Source organism: Dipodomys spectabilis, unplaced genomic scaffold, assembly GCF_019054845.1.
Source record: "Dipodomys spectabilis isolate Male_0828 unplaced genomic scaffold, ASM1905484v1 ptg000095l, whole genome shotgun sequence".
Taxonomy (NCBI): domain Eukaryota; kingdom Metazoa; phylum Chordata; class Mammalia; order Rodentia; family Heteromyidae; genus Dipodomys; species Dipodomys spectabilis.
Window position 1 is genome coordinate 35,061,151 of NW_024870772.1, and position 21,306 is coordinate 35,082,456.

The 21,306-nt window shown below is 41.6% G+C and overlaps 1 protein-coding gene across 2 annotated transcripts in view; it reads left to right on the top strand.

The window, feature by feature from the left end:
• Fry (FRY microtubule binding protein) overlaps window positions 1-21,306 on the top strand; it is a 365,147-nt gene that overhangs the window by 167,825 nt on the left and 176,016 nt on the right. For both annotated transcript variants that reach the window (XM_042685416.1, XM_042685417.1), the window contains exons 4-7: window positions 10,011-10,150; window positions 17,360-17,450; window positions 17,668-17,747; window positions 17,868-17,948. In XM_042685416.1, coding sequence (XP_042541350.1) covers window positions 10,011-10,150; window positions 17,360-17,450; window positions 17,668-17,747; window positions 17,868-17,948 — 392 coding nt within the window. The remainder of the gene's footprint in view (window positions 1-10,010; window positions 10,151-17,359; window positions 17,451-17,667; window positions 17,748-17,867; window positions 17,949-21,306) is intronic.

A 21,306-nucleotide genomic window follows, 5' to 3' on the forward strand; every position in this document is an offset into this window, starting at 1 on the left:
AGAAAAAGAAAAAAAAAGGCCGAATCATGACTCATACAGAAAAAAGGTATTTTAAAGACTTTATTTGACTTAGTATTAGTGAGGAATATTAGAACCAATTCCGGGGTGGGGGAAAAGATATCTAGAAAGCAGACACATTTCTGTACCTAGAACATTGAAATCAAAGCTCACTGAGAAGCAAAACCGGGGTTTTCCACGTGGAGGTGAGCAGTCAGTAAACCTGCATTGGACAGTTTTGTCACCATCTACAGACAAGGAGTCTTCACACTGCTCTCAGTTATCTACCATTCGAACAGTTTTAAAATAGCTCAAAGGCTTCGGAAGGTCCTCAGACTCAGATACCCCTGAGAGATTTAAAGTTTCCATTGAAACAGTTTTTCCTACAGTGTAGGGTATCAGGAAAAACAGGAGCCTACCTAGGCAAGGAAGGATTGTTCTCAAAAACCTTAATGCAAGCAGGATGAGACTTCATCCTTCACACAGCAGGACTGAGGCAATCCAGAAACACTTCGGTGTTGGCCCCAAGGAACAGTATTCATGGAGGAGCAAGGAGAGACCCTGAGCTGGAGGCATTGAAGGAGCTGGCCAGTGAATAACACTGAAGGCTTAAAGGGCCTGCGGTGGAACAGAGGCAGGGAAACTTGTAGGGAAGAACAATTATGAACTAAATAATACAGGCACAAGCCATGCACTGGTGGCTCACACCTGTAATCCTAGCTACTCAGAAGGCTGAGATCTGAGGATTATGACTCACAACCAGCCCGAGCAGGAAAAGTCTATAAAACTCTTCTCTCCAACCAACCACCCAAAAGCTGGAAGTGGAACTGTGGCTCAAGTGGTAGGGAGCCCAGCCTTAAGCAGAAAAAACAAAAGTAGAGCACCTAGGCACGAGTTCAAGTCCCAGGACTAGCACAAATAAAATTATAGAGGAAAAATTGGTAGTGATTAAGAGAAGGAGAAAGGCAAGTAACTAGTTTAAGCCCATGATTGGGAGTGGTGCTTGATCAAGTCTACCAACATTGAGTGTCTGCAACATGCTCACCTGGCACAGATAGGAATAAGACCAAATCTTGTCCTCTAGGTATTCTCAGTCCACAAATAATTCTGCCCGGGAAAGCCTAGGGATACATGTTAAAGATGCTGCAAGGCAGCCGGTAATGTTGCAAGGACAAGGGGGCAATCTGGCAGGAAGCAGCTGAGGAGTGGCATCGTGTTCACCCAGGGGAACACGACGGGCCAGACTGAACTGAAGTCAGTTGGACAAAGAGGGGGCAAAGGTAAAGAGAGCAGTGTGGAAGGATTGGGGCTGGCAGCACGAAGTCAGGGAGGTGGACTGCAGCTGTGGCAATGTTAAGGTGTGTGGACTGTAGTCTACAGATTAGGCTCCTGTCAAGCAGAGGGAGCAGGGTACGATGATGCGGGAATGGAAAATGGGGTGGGCTTTACCGTCGTTTTATGAGTACTGTATTTTCAAGGATAGGAGAAATGTCTTCCAGAAAGATTAAAGAAAGTAGAGCAAATGAATGGAGAATATCACAGGGAAATATTAAAAGTTTAAAATTCAAGCCTGGCATGTTGGAACACACTAGTACTCCCAGCAAGCAGGAGGCTGAAGCAGGAAGATTGTGAGTTTGAGACCAACCTACACTACATGGAGAGACCATATTTCAGAGAAGAGAGATAGAGGGGGCACAAAGAGCGGGAAAAAGAAAGAGAGAGAGAGAAATATGAGAGAAGGCTGGTAAAGAATAGAAGTGTAAGGAGTTAAAGAGAGGTTCTGATTCTGATGAGAACGTGTTCTAGGCCAAGGGTTAAGCTTGCAGCCATGACTGAAAAGAAAAGCCATACTATTCAAGTACCTACCGGGGTCACATCTAGACAAGAGCTGTTCAAGAAATGCCCTAGACCTGGCCCAGTGATCACATCACATAGGAACAGGAAGGTTCTGTGGATGGCAAGGCACTGATCAAGTGTGGCCCGTGAAAGAGAGAAAACAGTGTATTGTTGGAAGTGCAGAGGCCAACTTATGCAATACTGAGACAGAAAGAGAGAGAGAGACAGAGACACAGAGAGAGAGAGACAGAGACACAGAGAGAGACAAAGAGAGAGAGAGAAATATGGTGGCCACCATAAAAGTAGGCCATATATTCCCAGGGGAAGATGGATGCACAGATGGCCCAGTGTGGCAGCTGGTAAAGGAAAATCTAGAGGCTTGGCATCTAGGAGCTCGTGGAAAACCAGGTGTGGGGTAGTTCTTCATTACCATGTCCAGTGCATTTTCATAGTTGATAGGTTAATTACCTGAATGTAATTTTTGTTTAGAGTGGCAGGTCATGCTTGGCAACACTTGAATTAAGAATCAGGGAGCCCAAAGTGAGTCATGATGTACTGTCCTGTGAAGGAGAGGCCAGTCAGCTCGTCATTTTATTGCCCAGCATTCTTCTTCTGTGGTCAAATTTTATCAACTTTTGTTGTTGGTGGTGGTGATAGGGCTTGAACTCAGGGCCTGGGCATTGTCCCTGAGTTCTTTTGCTCAAGGCTCGTGCTCTACCTCCTTGAGCCACAGCACCACTTCTGGTTTTGGGGCGGGGGGGGGGGGTTGTCTTTGTTATTTTTTTTTGAGTGGTTAATTAGTCTCCTGAGGACTTTTCTGCCTGGGCTGGCTTCAAACAATAGTCCCCAGATCTCAACCTCCTGAGTAGCTAGGATTACTGGCATGAGCCACCAGTGCCCAGCTTAGACATTTTAAACTTTTTAAAAATTGTCATTATAAAAATGATGTACAGAGGTGTTACAGTTATGGAATTGGGGTAATGTCACTCCTTCCCTTGCTTCTATAGACCTTTTTTTTAAAAAAATGTATTTATTTTGTGGGTGATAATGCCAAGGTTTGAACTTGGGGCCTTTTGTTCTCACTTGGCTTTCTTGCTCACTGGGGCAAGAGCTGGGACTTTGCTACTGGAGCCACACGTTCAGTACAGCATTTTGGATGTTAATTGATGATAGAGTCTTTCAAACCCTTCTACTTGCTTCCAGCCTCAAATCTCAACCTCATGATTGGCTACTAATGCTGAGCTATCAGTATCCTTTGTAGTTGTCAGGCTGAGGCCTGTGATGTTGGTTCTTCCAGTGAAGCAATAACTATTTAGGATGAGGGTGGACCTGGATAGGTGATGGTCAGGTAAATCAACCCTATTTAAAAAGTGAAAAGCAAGCCAAGTACTGGTGGCTCACGCCTGTAATTTGAGCTACTCAGGAGGCTCAGGTCTGAGGATCACTGTGTAAAACTGGCTTTCAGGGCAGAAAAGTCTGTGAGACCCTTATCTCCAATTAATCACCAAAAAAAAAAACAAACCAGAAGTAGAGCTTTGGCTCAAGGGCCAGTAGGTAAAGTGCCAGTCTTGAGGGAAATAGCTATGGGACAGGGCTTAGACCTTGAATTCAAGCCCCAGAAGCAGCACACAGGGCTGGCAAAAAAAAAAAGAAAGAAAGAAAAATCTAATAATGAAGACCTTTCTCTAATTTTCAAGAGAAATACATTTGGTATAAATAGATTTTTTTATATTTTCAAAGTTTTGTACTAGATCATTTAATCTTTAGTGCCTCTGTTATCACTCACAAATATCTAACAATAATGTAGTATGTAATTGAATAAGAGTGAAATACATTTGCAAGTGCTCTATTGTGAAAATACTGTACAAAGGGGTTACAGTAACATGAGCAAGGTAATGAGTACATTTCTTATCAATCATTGTTGCCTCCTCCTTTGTTTTTCCCCTACTACCCCTTCCCTCTCACCTCCTCAGCTACACCCTGCAAGTGCTCTAATATATCAAGTATTTTCTGGTATTACACCATCAGTAGCCTGGCCACAAGGTTTCTTGGCCACCTGAACTTGAGAAATTATCACTAGAGTTTCTTTAAAATTATTCATACAATGCATCAATTGTGGCAAGCCTGCCCAACTGCTATAAACTATGAAATGACTCAACTAATTCTTCAACCATTTATCTGTGGAGTTTCTGTGTTTGCAGTTAGTGAGTAGATTAAAATGCTTATGAAAAAAAAAAACCAACCTATTGACTACAGCCTAACAGAACGGGAGTATCTCTTATAGCCTATTTCTACAGAAAAAACAAAGTCAACCTGAGATTTACAAAGTTTGTTTAGGAGGCCCCTCTGACCACCCCCCCCCCCCCAAAACAAACCTGCTAGGATGAAATATTTGAATGATCAGTGGGTGTACTCTGTGTCCTCCTGTGCCCAACGCCTACCTAGTACCTCCATGGAGAAAGAATGTGATCATTTAAATGCACAAGTACATCTTTGTCAAGGGCCTGCCCTCTCTCTGGCTCAGCACAGAGCTCAAATTCATCTGGTCATTGGCTCTGCTTCCCGTAAGTGAGGAGTTGAGTGAGCACCAAGCCAGCTAGACCTTCCTCCCTTCCTGAGCTTTGAGGGCCAGGTCTGTGTGTGCGGATTCCACCCTTCCTTCCTGAAAGGCGGCCTCCCCTGGGCAGTGCTGGAGATGGAAAACACATCCCCCACAACCGGCCTCCCACCCTTTCTGGGATGACCCAACCCCCCCCCCCCCCCTGGTGTTTGCTGGGGTAGGATACAGGGGAGATCTGCACAAAGAGGGACTTCCAGGTGAAACTTGGATGCATAAAGAAAAAATATCTTTTTAATTTTTTTTTTCTTGGTGTGGTTTTAAGAGCACTATGGATATTCTCTCTGGAGAATGTAGGTGACACCTAAGTGAACTAGCTGCAGAGTGTGGAAACAGACAGAAGTTTCTATCTTCTTCATGGGCCTAGAAAGGGAAAAAAATGAGGCTTATTAATGTGCATTCAGGTGTGTTTAATGAGCTTTGTTTTAGCATAGTTTAGAAAATACAGAGAATTGCCAGGATATTAGTGTCTGATGTTACCATAATATATGTCACAAATAGTACAAGCCCTTAAAAGCTAAGCCCTATACTCTATATTTGGTTAGTTTTTCTGTACTATTTTATTTTTCTATTCAACGCTACTATCTAGAATAAATACCATGTTATATTTAGTCTTCCTGTCTCCTTACACCCTCCAGATTTATCAAAGTATTTAAAACAATACTCAAATATAAGCTGGGATCTGGTGGCTCATGCCCATAATCCTATCTACTTAAAAGATTAAGAGCTGAGGACTGATGATTGGAATCCAGCTCAAAAAGAAAAGTTCTTGAGAATCTTATCTCCAATTAACCAGTAGAAAGCCGGAAGTAGAAATATGGCTCAAGTGGTACAGCACCAGCCTTAAGCAGAAAAGCTAAGGGACAGTACCCAAGTCCTGAGTTTAAACTCTATTACTGGCGCTATAAACACACACACACACACACACACACACACACACACAATTGAAATCTAATTGTCATTTGGAAATTTTATTATACATGTCACAATTAAGACCACAAACATAGAGTTAGAGGACTCTAAATTCTGAGTCCTTTTTTCTTCTGGAAACAAATCTCCATGTCCCAATTCAAAACACTCATTTTTTTAATTTGCTTATTTATTTTTGTAGTTTTAGGGGTTGAACACAGGGCCTTATAACTATATTCCTAACCCCAATTCAAAAACATTTTAGATGATGGTAACTTGGGGAAATATTCTTTCTTGCGCTAGAATATCTTTAGGAAGAATTAACTCCAGCATGGCTAAAATTGACCCCAGCTACATCCGTGAGCACAGCAGGAGAATAGAGTATGGCTGTGGATGTAAGCAGAGCAAGGGAGGAGGGTGATGTTAAGCAATTGTATTGTTTTTAATTTCTAACGAAAAGCTAATGGTGACTGTGTTCACAGGGCATCCTGGATGCAATGGATTATTAATTTTTAACTTCTACTGTTAACCTATGGCTAAAGATAATCTACAGTCTTGCCAATGTAGATATGATCATTTTATATGTATACACACATACGTGTATACAAGACAAAGAGGCTAAAATAGGATATCAAGCAATAGAACTTAGCCAGATGCTAGTGGCTCATGACTATAATCCTAGCTATTCAGGAGGCTGAGACCTGGAGGATCCCACTTGGAGGCCAGCTCAAGCAGAATAGTTTGCTGGATTCTATCTTCAAAATTAACCAGGGCTAGGGGATATAAAAGTGATAGAGTACCAGCCTAGCAAGCATTTGTCCCTGAGTTCAAATCCCAGTGCTACAGAAAGAAAGAAAGAAAGAAAGAGAGAGAGAGAGGGAAGGAGGGAGGGAGGGAGGGAGGGAGGGAAAACCTGAGGAAGAAAGCCTTGATTGTATTGCTCAAATTGTTCAGTGTTAAGAGCATCTTTTCAAGGTAGCAGTGGAAAAAAAGAGCCCGTTGACAAGAAACCCTTCTGCTCCACAAACTCTCGTTTCCTCTTAGGAGGAAAGAAGCCCAGACTGCTTAACTGAGCATGTAGGAGGTCTGCAAGTTTCTGTTTCTCCTACTGCTTTCTCCACCTGACAGACATCTTCACATGCCTGGAACCTCGCAGTACCTCCTGCAGATCCACCCCATCCCTGCTAGTTCAACCCTCCCAAATTCCTTTCTTTATGGGCTGAGTTCTTGGTTCAAAAGTCTGTAGGGGCTTCCCAGTTGTAGAGAAAATACTTTCAGTATTACCACCCTCCCTTCTGGCATACCAAACACCAAGTAATTCTTTTATGCCTTCATTACTATAAGCTTTTCTGTTCTGCATACTTGTCTCTTTAAAAAAACAAAAAAGTTTTGGTGCTGGTATGGAGCATCAGGACCTGGGCACTGTCCTGCCCCTGAGTTTTTTTTTTTTTTTTTGCTCAGGGCTAGCATTCTACCACTTGAACCATAACTCTACTTCTGGCTTTTTGGTGATTAATTGAAGATAAGAGTCTCATGAACTTTCCAGCTTGGGCTGGCTTCAAACCCTAGTCCTCAGATTTCAGTCTTCTGAGTATCTAGCTAGAATTATAGGTGTGAATACCAGCACTCAGTTTGTATGTATTCTTTCCTTTACTCTCAAATCTCTACTGTCTATTTTAAATCTCAGGTAAAATTTACCTTCATTTTTCTTAAATTCATACCTCCCCATACTGTCCAGTGCTCGCTCGCACGCTCCCCCCCTCCCCCCCCCCCCCCCTCTCTCTCTCTCTCTCTCTCTCTCTCTCTCTCTCTCTCTCTCTCTCTCTCTCTCTCTCTCTCTCGGAAACCCTGGTTTCAATGTGCTCTATATGTTGGTGAATTTGCATACTTACCAGACTGATTAAATGATTTTCCATTCTTTTCTTTTCTCACCTAACAAAAAAAGGTGTTTATCTCATGAACCATTTGGTGTCATAAATGGGTTTTTTTATTTGTTTGTTTGAGCTGATCCTGAGGCTTGAACTCAGGACCTGAGTTCTGTTCCTTAGCATTTTTGCTCAAGGCTAGCAATCTACCACTTGAACCGTACCACCACTTACGGGGTTTTTTGGTAGTTGATTAGAAATAAGAATCTCATGGGCTGGCTTCCAATGATAATCCTCAGATCTCAGCCTCCTGCATAGCTAGGATTATAGGTGTGAGCCAATGTTGCCCGGCTTTGGACCATCATATTTCTGAAACGTAATTTTTAATGATTTTTTAGATAGTTTTGTGTGCCAAATTCCACATTGTATTAAGGCATTTGTCTATACTTTTAGGTTGTTTCTGGGGATTTTAGTGTTGTTGTTTTTTGGTATTGGAACTTGAACTCAAGGTCTTCTGTTTGCTTAGGCTTACGTGCTCAGGTGGGACTTTACCACTTGAGACATGCCTCTAGCTCTGCTTTATTTTGTACCAGTCCTGGGGTTTGAACTCAGGGCCTGAGCACCATCCCTGAGCTTTTGTGTTCCAGGTTAGTAGTCTACTACTTGAACTACCACTCATCTTCTAATTGGAGATAAGAGTCTCTTGAAGTTGTCTACCTGACCTGTCTTTAAACTAGGATTCTCAGATCTTAGCCTCCAGAATAGCTAGGACTCCAGATGTGAGCCACTTGTGCCCAGCTTAGCCCTGCTTTTTGATAGTTCATTGAAGCTAAGAGTCTTATGGGAATTTTCTGCCCAGGCTGGTTTTGACAGATCTGAGACTCTTGAGTAGCTAGGATTACAGGCATGAGCCACCAGCATCAAGCTAAAAGTAATCTTGAGAACGCTTTTTCTTGGGTTATTAATATGTATTTCCACATTAATCTCCAAACATGAAATGCCAGTTTTTCTCTATTGGCAGTATATGAACCCATTATTATTGCTTACCAGTACAGGTTATTGCCATTTACTTATACTCTTTGTTAATTAAGTATTTAAAACATATTGTGGTTGTACATGTAATGGACACAAGACCTTTCTCAGACAGATGTTCTGTCTTTCCAGGGTTGGAGGTGTGGCTGAGCAGTATCACATCAGCTTAGCCGATAAGAGGCTCTCAGTTCAAAGCTCAGTAATATAAAAAAAAAAAAAATCCTCCAAGTCTCTAACATGCTTTATAACTTTCTTGACAGTATATCCTACAGTTAAAAGGTTTTCATTGTAATGATTTCCATGTATTAAATTTTGTATGACACTTTCCTTTTTGGAGTGGGCAGAAGAGTCCTGCCTGTAACCCAGACTCACAAAGAGTTGGGCTTCACTGACTCAACTTCAAGCCTATAATCCTAGTAATTCAAGAAACTGAGATTGGAGGATCTAGGTTTGAAGTCAGCAGGGTCAGGCATGTCCATGAAACTTTTTTTCCTATTTCCAGTTAACCAGCAAAAAGCCTGAAGTGGAACTGTGTCTCAAATGGTAGAGCACCTGCCTTGAGCAAATAAGCTAAGGGGCAGTGTACAAACCTGAGTTCAAGCCACAATGCTGGCATAAAAACAAATTAACAACAACAACAACCCCCCAAACTCACAGATTTTCTCTTCTGTTTTCTTCTGAAGTTTTATTATTTTTGGCTCTCTGCTTGGATTTATGACTCATTTTGAATTAATTTTGCAGACAGCATGAGATCTAAATAGAGGTTCATTTTTTTGTGCATGGTAATTAGTAAATGATCAAGAATCTTTCCAGATAAAAAGATTAGAATTAAAAGTCTATCAAAGGAAAGGATCTATAATGGGACCTACTCATTTCAGTCGACTCTAATTGCATCATACCTCAACTAAATGTTTACCAACAAAAAACAATAATTATTATCATCACATAGATTGTTTGGAGGATATCCATTGTTTATTTCACCTAAGTGATATGAGATAATTGCATTAGTAGATTTTTTAATACAATAAGCATTTTTTAAAATCTAACAACTACAAGGTACTTCTTATTCAAGGTACAAGTTAGATGCCTTGGGAAAATAATTTTTTGCGGGTTCCCTAATAACTTGATTGCAATTAACATCTGATTTCTAGAATGAAAGGGAGTCAAAGTAATTAACTTTCTTGAACCACAAAGTTATTACTATATGAAGAATGTCTGTCAGCACTTAAGAGACTTGGACTCCTGGGAGTGTACTAATTAAGATTATGAAAGAGCTGTCATAAATGAGAAAGTTTTGTAGTGAATGTTGCTTGGGGTAATTTGTGACATAGAAAGTTTCTCAGAGCTGGGAGCCTATGGCTCATGCCTATAATCTTAGCTGCTCATGAGGCTGAGATCTAAGGATCAAGATTTGAAGCCAGTCCAGGCAAGAAAATTCATAAGATTCTTCTTCAATTAACTACCAAAGTGGAACTGGGACTCAACTGGTAGAATGTCAGCCTTGAGCAAAAAAGCTAAGCAAGAGCAAAAAAATGCTAAGGAAGAGCATCCAGACCCTGACCTCCAGCCTCCATGCCAACACACACACACACACACACACACACACACACACACACACACACACACACACACACACACACACACACACACACACACACACACACACACACACACACACACACACACACACACACACACACACCAGTTTCTTAGTAATTAACAAGCCTGTTAATGGCCCACATCTTTCCCTGTAGGTCATCAGCTCCATGAGTTCCCTGTCTGAGTACTGCCTGCCTTCCATCCTGCGAACATTATTTGACTGGTATAAAAGGCAGAACGGCATTGAGGATGAATCACACGAATACAGACCAAGAACCAGCAATAAATCAAAAAGGTACATTTCTTTCATAGAAGATTCTGATTTTGTCATTGTTGTTGTTATTGTTAAGAAATATAAATACCAGGCACTGATGACTCACTGCTATAATCCTAGCTATTCAGGAAGCTGAGATCTGAGAATCCTGGTTTAAAATCCTGGTATACAGATCCAAGAGACCCTTATCTCCAATTACCAGCAAAAAGCAGGAGTAGAGGTGTGGCTCAGTTGGCAAAGCACCAGAGTTTAGCAAGTAAATTAAGCAAGAGCACTAGGCCCTGAGTTTAAGCCCTAGTGGAAGGAAGGAAGGAAGGGAAAAAAGAAGGAAGGAAAGGAAGAGAAAGAAAGAAAGAGAAAGAGCAAAAGAAAGAAAGAAGGAAAGAAAGAAAGAAAAAGAAAGAAAGAAAAGGGAGAGAAGAGAAGAGAGAGAAAGAAAGAAAGAGAAAAAGAAAGAAAGAAAAGAAAGAAAGAAACAAAGAGAAAGAAAGAAAGGAAGGAAGGAAAGAAAATGAATCCAAGTGCCAGTGGCTCATGCCTGTAATCCTAGCTACTAAGGAGGCTGAGATCTGAGGGTCATGGTTCAAAGCCAGCCTGGGCAGGAAAGTCCATAAGACTCTTATCTCCAATTACCCCCACACACCCTCCCACCCCCCTCATCCCCGACCCCCACCCAGAAAAAAAGTGGCACTGCACTGTGGCTAAGTGGTATAGCATTCACCTTGAGCTGAAGAGCTGAGAGACAGTTCCCAGGACCAGAGTTCAAGCCCACCACCAAGAAAGAAAGGAACAAGGGAAGGAGAGAGGAAAGGAAGGAAGGAAGGAAGGAGGGAGGGAGGGAAGGAGGGAAGGGAAGAAGGAAGGAGAGAGAGAAAGGGAAGAGAAGGAAGAAAGGGAGAGAGGGAGGGAAAGAGAAAGAGAGAAAAGAAAAGAATCCTAAATCAACCTGAGAGTTATATCTTATCTATGCTGTCCAGACTTTCCACAAGAATGCCTAGGGCCATCTGGTCTGGAGCTGATAACACCTTGGAGACCCAGGCTGAAATGACACCCAGCCTTAGTTTCACATTGGTGGGTCTGTAGAATCACCATCCTTCCCTCTTCTTTCCTCTGCTGTCCATCTCCCCTGTGGTCTATTCCAAAAGCAGAAGTCTGTCACAGGCCCCAGATGACAGGCTGAGATAGTTTAGTCCTGGTGCAAATAACCTTGAGAGCTCAGTGTAGCGCAGCGGGCAGGTGCTGGGTGTCAGGCTGGCAGGAATCCTGGGTTCAAGGGCAGTTCCCACCTCTTTGTCCCTTAGTCTGCTGGTGAGCAAAACAGAAGTTAGAGTCACGCCTCTGATTTCTCCGGCCAGATGAGAATTGTGTGCTCGCTCTGTGGTTCCCCCTTCCCTTGGTGGGTGTCTCAAAGGTGGAATTTCCAGCTCCACAAGTAGCCATGGAACTTGAGATTCTAAAATGATCAAATTAATGTCTGCTCCCTCCAACACACACACACACACACACACACACACACACACACACACACACACACACACACACACATTCACACACACTCAGAGCCCACATTTTAGGTAAATACATTTAATTGCATATGTATGTAATCAACTCACTATAGCATGTCATTAGATAGAAGAACGTTTAATGCACTTATTTTTTTTAAGAACCAAGAGGTTATTTTTAAAGCATATTTTTTTTCCTGCAGGAATTGATTATGCATTTTTAAATGCTTGTAAAACCAGAAAACAAATTAAATACTCAAGAGCAGACATTAACTATTTCTTCTGAGTAGTTTTATCCCTTTCATTTTTCTTACCAGTTCTCATCTTTTTAAAAAAAAATAGAGAACAGTTATAATGATATAGATATATATAGAAAATACAGAAATAAAATTATAGAAAATATGGAAGAAGAATGTTGAATAATCAATCACAAGTAATCACACATGTAATCATGGCTACTTGGAAGCGTGAGATTATGAAGCTCACGGTTCGAAGGCAGCACCACCAGGAAAGTTCACAAGACCCTTCTTGCCCCTGCTCAGCCTATAACTGGGTTCAGTGGTGTGTCCCTCTTGTCCCAGCTATTATGGGAAACCTAAAATAGGTGGACCTCAGTCCAGCTGTATACCTAGGCAGAATTCAGATCCCATAAATGTATGTATCACAAATATGTAAGTGAAGAATTTCCTTGAAATTGGAATTCCGTACTTTTATTGCACCTTTCATCCAAATTGGCAGTATAAACTTACACTCTGCTGGAGTTTATCCAAATTTCAATATTTATCATTTTGAAGAGATTGATAATGGTTTTTTCATACTGAGTAAAATTTTAGGTGAAGAGGGAAAGTTTTTAACAAGATGTAATTTTTTTTTAATCGGTTGTGACGCTTGAACTCTGGGCGTGGGTGGTGTCCCTCAGCTCTTCAGCTCAAGGGTAACGCTCTACCACTTCAGCCACAGCGCCACTTCCACAAGATGTTATTTGTATAGTAAAATCGTTCACTCTTTTAACAAGTTTACATTCATGCCGAGTGTCAGGTAGTTCACCCTTGTAATCGATCCCCATCTACTCAGGAGGCTGGATCTGAAGATCAAGGTTCAAAGGCAGCCTGGGCAGGAAAGTTTGTGACAGAAAAAACCAGAAGTGATGCTGTGGCTCAAGTGGTAGAGGGCTAGCCTTGAGCAAAAGGAACACCCAGGCCCAGAGTTCATGGCAAAAAAAAAACAAACAAACAAAAAACAAAAGTTGTATTTTCAGAACTGTACAACCATCATACCACTTAACTCCAGAACTTTTTATCACTCTCCAAAGAAACCCTATGCCCACATTAGCAGTCTCTCATCCATGACACATTTTGAAATTTATAAAAATTTGAAGGTAAAATGTCCATTCTGTGTGTGAAAATGGTCCATACTGTGGAATCAGTAAACAATTGCAGTCTTACATCTTAAGGTGTTTGGCAATCCTTCCCACATTACATGCTGGCTTGTGACAAGCCAGGCACTGGTGGCTCACGCCTGTAATCCTAGATACTCATGAGGCTGAGATCTGAGGATTGCAGTTCAAAGCCAGCCCAGGAAGGAAAGCCTGTGAGACTCTTATCTCCAATAAACCACTCAGAAAATCGGAGGAAGTGGCGCGTTGGCTCCAGTGGTAGAGCACTAACCTTGAGCCGAAGAGCTGAGGGACATCATCCAAGCCCAGAGTTCAAGCCCCACCACCACCAACAACAAAAAAAAATGATGGCTGGTGACTTCCCTCAGGGTGGGCAGTGCAGCAGTTTTTGTGAGTTGAATTCATTTTGTGTTGTTTCTCTGTTTTGCCATAATTTATTTACGGAAACTCGTTTTCACATGCATTTCTGTCTTGTTTTCTTCTTTCCCTTTCCTTTTCTTTCCTTTTCTTTCTTTTTTCTTTCTTTCTTTTTTTGATGCCAGTCCTGGAGCTTGAATTCAGGGCCTGGGCACTGTCCCTTAGCATGTTTACTCAAAGCTAGTGTTCTGCCACTTGAACCACAACTCCTTTCCCAGCTTTTTGGTAGTTCATTGTATATAAGAGTCTTACCATCTGTTGGCTTTGAACTACAATCCTCAGACATCAGCCTCCTGCGTAGCTATGATTACAGGCTTGAGCCATTTTTTTGATGGATTGAAAGTAGACTTTTTAATAATGCTACTAATTTGTGTATGTGTGTGTGAGAGAGAGAGAGAGAAACAGAAACAGAGAGAGATATCGGAGCAACTACTGAAACCACATGCCTACAGAATCAGGACACTAAAGTTCAACCCAGTAACACTTTAGTTACATTTGAATATTTAAAATGAGAAAATGGCCATGCCCCAGTGGGTCACACTAGTAATCCAACTCAGGAGGATGAGATCTGAGGATCATGATTGGAAGCCACCTCAGGCAGAGAAGTCCATAAGTCTTATTTCCAATAAACCTCCAAAATAAAGACTGGAAATGGAGCTGTGGCTCAGGTGGTAGAGCATTAGCCTTGAACAGAAAAGCACCGAGCCCCTGAGTCCAAGCCTCAGGACCCCAGAACTGGCACAAAGTAAAATAAAATAAGAAAATTTATGCCTGAGAAGCTGTGCACGGTGGTATATGCCTGTAGATACAGCATTTGGGAGGCTACCAACAGAGAATTTCAAGTTGAAAGTCAGTCTGAATTGTGCCACCAAATGCAAGTCTAGCCTCAATTACATAGTAAAATCCTGTCCAAAGAGAGGAGGAGGGGGAGAAGAGAAAAGAAGGGAGGGAGGGAGAGAGGGAGGAAGGGAGGAAGGAAGGGAGGGAGGGAGGGAGGGAGGGAGGGAGGGAGGGAGGGAAGGAGGGGAAGAAAGAAGAAAGAGAAAGAAGGAAAGAAAGAAAGAAGGAAAGAGGAAGGAAGGAAGGAAGGAAGGAAGGAAGGAAGGAAGGAAGGAAGGAAGGAAGGAAGGAAGGAAGGAAGGAAGGAAGGAAGGAAGGGTGGGAGGGAGAGAGGGAGGGAGGGAGGGAGGGAGGGAGAGAGGGAGGAAGAAAGAAAGTATATCTGGGAAAAAGCCAAAAGAACAAGGATTTCAAGAACAGAGCATGATATAGAAGAACTTTAGGGAGGAAGCTATGCCACTGAAGATAGTTGCGGGGAAGGGCTGGATACAGGGTGAGGATTTCTAAGATTAGTATAATATCAACAATTTGGCTGCCAAATAAATTTGTCAGATGCCTCTGGCTCCTGGCAAGTGAGAACACAAACCAGCAATAAGGTTGAATTTTCTATTAGAAAAATGCATGTCTTATTTTATTTGTAAGCACAACTTGATTTGTTAAATTACATAAAATTCGAAGTTTATTTATTTATTGCAAGTGTTGCTCCTTGCTCAAGGGTTCTCTGGCCACCTTTGAAGATCCCTAATGTCTTGTGACACACAAATGATGTCTGCTGTTGCTAAGGGTCGTTGCAAGCTCTGTTACTCTCAATTTCACCTTCCTGCTTCCTTCTCCCATGATGCACACACACAAGGCCTGACAAGCAAATATTCTTCTGCACAATCCATTCTGTACTGGAGTTTCTGTTTTCATGGCCAGTAGGAATATTTTCCTATTCTAATATTTGTTTTTGATGCCTATCCTGGGACTTGAACTCCTGGCTTAAGTGCTAGCTCTTAGCTTTTTAACTCAGAGTAGATACTCTACCAATTGAGCCACGGCTCCACTTCCAGCTTTTTGCTGTTTAATTAGAAAGAAGAATTTAATAAACTTTCTTGCCCAGACTGGCTCTGAACAAGGATCCTTTCATCTTTAACTCCTAAGTAGCTGGGGTTATAGTGTGAGCCACTAGCACCTGCACTACTAGGTCTTGAAGGACTTCTGAAGTGATCCTAAACGAGTCATTTCTGCCTCACAAATACATTTCTACTGGGGAGCTAAAACTATAGCTTTCCTTGTCAACTCATTCCTCATTCCTCTTTCTTAATCTGGCTCATCCAAGATTATAGAGCACCCCTAATCTCCGTGCTTTTTTCCTCATTCCCTCTGAAGACAAGAGTATATAAAATTCGGGCTGGGAAGGTGGCTCAGTGGTAGAGCACTTGCCTTGCATGCCTGAGGCCCTGGGTTCGATTCCTCAGCACCACATAAGCAAAATGAAAAAAGCCGGAAGTGGCGCTGTGGCTCAAGTGGTAGCACGCTAGCCTTGAGCTGAAGAGCTGAGGGACAGTGCCCAGGCCCAGAGTTCAGGCCCCACAACTGGACCCCCCCGCAAAAAAAAAGAGTATATAAAATTCAAAATCATGTTAAATCATAAAACATCTGCTTGACAAGCTCAAGTCTTGTCATCCTTCCTCAACAAGTAAGTAGTAAGCCATTCTGTGTTAAAGAAGTTATGCTAAAAACTTCACATGCTTTATCATCTCTAAACTTGAAGTAAGTACAGGGTGAGCATTCCTAACCCCAAAATCCAACATCTGAATTTTGGGGGACATCTACACGGTGTCATAGGTAGAAAATTCCATACCTGATCACAAGAGACAAATCATAGTCAAAACCTAAATACTCCACCAATCACTAGTGGCTCACACTTGCAGTTCTAGCTGTTCAAGACACTGAAATGTGAGAATCACAGTTTGAAGCCAGTCTGGTCAAGGAAGTTCATGACACTCTTATCTCCAATTAAACATCAAAAAGCCAGAAGTGGGGGCTGGGAAGGTGGCTCAGTGGTAGAGTGCTTACCTTGCATGCATGAGGCCCTGAGTTCCATTCCTCAGCACCACATAAGCAGAAAAAGCCAGAAGTGGTGCTGTGCTCAAGTGGTAGAGCCCTAGCCTTGAGCTGAAGAGCTGCGAGACAGCTCCCAGACCCAGAGTTCATGCCCACATCTGGGGGGAGAAAGAGCCAGAAGAATGGAGCTGTGGTACAGTGGTAAAGAGCTAGCCTTAAGCGAAAAAGCTAAAGTACAATGCCCAGGCTCAGAGTTCCAGTCCCAATACTACCCAGATACTGTAACATCGCCTTTTGGATGTGTAACAAAAGTATGTATGTGATACAAATGAACTTCCTGTTTAGGCTTGGGTCCCATCCCCAAGATAGGTCATTATGTCTGTGCTGAAATCTGAAGAAGTCTGAAATGTAGAACAGTTCCAACATCAAGCATTTTGAGTAAGCAGCACTCCACCTGTACTCTCCATTTTGCAGCTGGAGAAATGTCTGGTAGGGAGAAGAGGAGTGGTCCTAAGCCAAGGCTGTTGCACACTGTGATCGTGTCCATCTCCATCCTTTGCTCAGGGGCCTTCTTCCTTCATTGAGGTTCAAACACACAGTCAGGCTTAGTAAGTACAAAGGGCTGGTCCTTTCACAGTTCAGTTTCTGCCCCCTAACTTTTGATTGAGTGCAAATGACTTCCTTTGCCTCTTCTCTATTTTCTGTCCACATTCCCCCCGCCTGCCCTCTATTCTGGAACCTGAACTCAGGGGCTGGTACTGTCCATTAGCTTTTTGCTCAAGGCTGGCTGTCTACCACTTGAGCCACAGCTTCATTTCTGGCTTTTTGTTGGTTATTTGGAGGTAAGAATCTCAGACCTTTTTCTGCCCAGGTTTCAATCCACTATTCTCAGATTTTACCTTCCTGAGTAGCTAGGATCACAGGGGTGAGCCACTGGTACCCAGCTAGAATCCTAGATCCTTAATGTGTTCTATCACCCTGTAAGTCTCTTCACTCCCAACTAATGTGATATTTTAAACTTTACAGTGATGAACAACAGCGGGATTATTTAATGGAAAGACGGGACCTTGCCATTGATTTTATCTTTTCTTTAGTATTAATAGAAGTTTTGAAACAGGTGAGTAAATAATTCATTGCTACTGTTATTTAGTATTTATTCATCTAGGAACAAGCTTTGAAAGGCCATATTCATTACATTGTTTATGATTGCCAAATACTGGGTCCTATGAATTTTATTTATGGATTGTCACAGGTCGTGAATAGTTAGGGCGGAACACTGTAATGATGTTTTTTCTGGTTCCCTTTTTAAAGTCAGTTTTTTTTTTCTGTTTTAGATTCCACTTCATCCTGTAATAGACAGTTTAATACATGATGTTATTAACTTGGCTTTCAAGCACTTTAAATACAAGGAAGGGTAAGGTGATTTCTTTTCTTAGAGTGTTGATGAAGTTTGGTGCTTAAATTACACAGGCTTTGCTGCTTTTTCAGATGAACTGGGCTTGCTAACTTACTTGTCTAATTATGCCTTTCTTAGGTACCTTGGTCCTAACACTGGCAATATGCACATTGTGGCAGACCTGTATGCAGAAGTCATTGGAGTGTTGGCACAAGCTAAGTAAGTGAGCACTGGAGGGCTTGACCATGAGAACTGAGCACCTCTCACTTATGGAAGAGTGGGGTGTGTGAGCTCACAAACAACCAGGGCTGCTTTAGGCATGAGTACCCCATCCCCCATATAAACACTCTTCAAGACAGGTACTCAATTTCTCATTAGCATTTATTAAGAGACTCTATCAAGTGTATAGATTTTAAACTACTGATTCAGAGAAAGCCTTGGACTAATTTGATGTCTTTTCTTCTTACACAAATGTCCAAAGAACTTTATTCTGGGGTTTTGTTTTCTATATTCCATGAGTAAGTGGCTACAATCTATCATCTGTGAGTGGGAAAATTCCATTCTAGAATGTCCTCTTTACTATAGACCTTACTTAATTCAAGTGAGCTAAAAATGTCCCAGACTCTGTCATGGAAACAAGTCAGGGGGAGAATTCTCATTGCTAAATTTAACTGGCCTCATAATGCTACTTAGCAAGCTAGAACAAACTAATGTTAGACAATTAGCAGTAATATACTTCTTCCAAAAGTGAGGTCACACCCTACTTACCCATCTTCATTTTATCCAACCCTGAGGCATATTGGGAAAGCTAACTGAATGTCTACTTTAAGCCACAAGACCTAGAGACATACTATGAATTCAAGCCAAGCACCAACTTACAGCAACAGGGATGCGGGATCCTGTGAAATGCGGTACTCACAAAGAGATTTGTATCTTCAAGAAATGGAAATTTCCTAACTTTGTAGCATGGAAGCAAACAACTTATCAACACACACACACACACACACATGTTTACAGTATGTACTTAATCAACCTTACCTAATTAACACATAGAATAGAACTCCGAAAAACTCAAAAAGGTTCCAATTACCTTTCTTATTCTAACCTATTTTCTTTGCTTGTTTTAACAACCTTTTCCCCCTCTAACAAACACATGACACAGTGTTAGAAGGTGAAAAAGGAAATTCTAGAGGGCAGTGCACTGACACCAGTGGAAAACATCAAGGTCAAAGGCTGACAGAAACAGGGTAGAATGAATCTGGCCAAAACATAAATAAAAACTCCCCAACAGAGTTATTTGGACCACTGTGCATGAGACTATATTGTACTTTTATTTGTTTACTATGATCATTGTGGTTTATGAATCACAAAGGAAACAAGGAATAATGCATTTGGGAAAGATTTCCATTGCAATTGAGTAATAAATGTGTCGGCATTTAACTAGATAAGTTGTAATTAATTACCTGACAATTAATTTATGTGTCTACCTCAGTCTTAAAAAAATGTGAGAAAGGAGACACTATTATATGTACTTGCTTATTTGTCAAGCTGTGAAACTCTCAACCTATCCCTTTGTAATTATCCTACTGTAATTTCCTTAATGCTACCATTTGGAAGTATAATTATGCCAAAAAATTGTCTTTTGTGTTTTTCTTAGTTTTTATGCATTATGTAAGACAATACAAGATCCTGACAAATGACCTGCTTTAGCTACATAGATTATGAATGAACTGAGAGATGTTTAACAATCAAAGGTTTCAGGAATTTCCACATTTGTTTAGATTTATGATCCGCTGAGCCAGTATCTTTTAAATACATTTTTATTGTAAAAATAGTGTACAGAGAGGTTATAGTTACATGTGAGCCAGTATTTTTTTACCAATAGTAGTTTTTAGTTGTTTTTTGTATGTTAATGATGTCCTGATTCTTCAGTCATTGAATTTAAGAAATGTCTCAGTTTAGACAATGTTCCAGTACTTTCCAGTCACAGATGAACTCTTCAATTCCTGTATCTAAGGGAATATTTTTTTTTGCTGTGACATTCACACATAGTACTGACTTTCAAAATACAAGTAGCTTGGCCAGTCTGTTCTTGGTGTACCCATAGATTCAAATAGCTCATAATATGTTCTCACCCTGGCAATTTAGAGTTAACCTTTATTTGACAGATGAGACAATCTTAAATTAGTGCCATACCATGAATTACCTCATTACTACTCATTTCTCATAAGCATGCCATGAATGTTAATTTAGAAAAGTACTCCCCTTCCTTTGTTGTCAGGATGAAGAAAAAAAGAATGTGTGCTTATTTGGTACAATGTGATTTTTTTTTCTTTTTGCAAAATTAGAATAATAGAATCATTCTAATTTTAGGTTGTATGTCTAGCTCCCAATGATAATACATAGAAAATAAATTTTACTCATTATGACTTTAATAACTGAGACATTCTGTCTTTCTCCCTCCTTCCCTTCCTTCCTTCGTTCCTGCCTTCCTTCCTTCCTTCCTTTTTCTTTTGGGTACTGGTCCTACTTGAACTGAGGACCTAGCTGCTATCTCTGAGCTCTTGTGCTTAAGGCTAGTAATATACCACTTAAGCCACAACACCACTTCTGGCTTTTTGGTGGTTAATTGGAGATTAAAAAAAAAAAATTCTCACAGGGGCTGGGAAGGTGGCTCAGTAGTAGAGCGCTTGCCTTGCATGCCTGAGGCCCTGGGTTCGATTCCGCAGCACCACATACGCAAAATGAAAAAAGCCGGAAGTGGCGCTGTGGCTCAAGTGGTAGAGCGCTCGCCTTGAGCTGAAGAGCTGAGGGACAGCACCCAGGCCCAGAGTTCAGACCCCACGACCGGACCTAAAAAAAAAAAAAAAAATTCTCACAAACTTAGTCCTGCCCAAGCTAGCTTCAAACCATGATCTTTAGATTTCAACCTCCTGAGTAGCGAGGATTACAGGCATGCGCCACCAACACCCAGAACATTCACGGTTTTAATCTTCCTAGTAATAATGCCTCTTACTATCTGCCATTAACCAGCAAAATTCGGGGTTGAAATTGTGGTTCAAGTGGTAGAGTTTTAACTATGAGCAAGAAAGCCAATCAAAGGCAAGAGGCCCTGAGTTCAAGCTCCAGTGCCACCACATACACACACATACACACACATACACACACACACACACACACACACACACACACAGTGAAAGAAGATGGATAAAATGAATACAAAGTTTAGCTTTGAAAGTGGCTTTGCATCAGCCTAGTCTGGTGTCCTCTGCAGGTGCGCTCCTCAGCCACTGGAGATCTACCCACTCACTTAGCTCTTGCGTACCTACCACGTGTCTGATCTTGTGGGGTTTACCTCTAGCCAGAGGAGTCAGACAATCCACAGTACATCAATAAATGCATAAACTCTCATGCACTGGCGTTCATTCGGTTCTCAAGCTCACCTTGTGTCAGGAAGTGTTCCCATTTATGTTCTTCCATAGGATGATGGCGCTTGCAGAGAGCGCTTGTGGCTCTCTCAAGTCACCTCACTTTCAAGCTGCACACTCCCAGTTGGCTTTAGGCAGTTACTCGTATG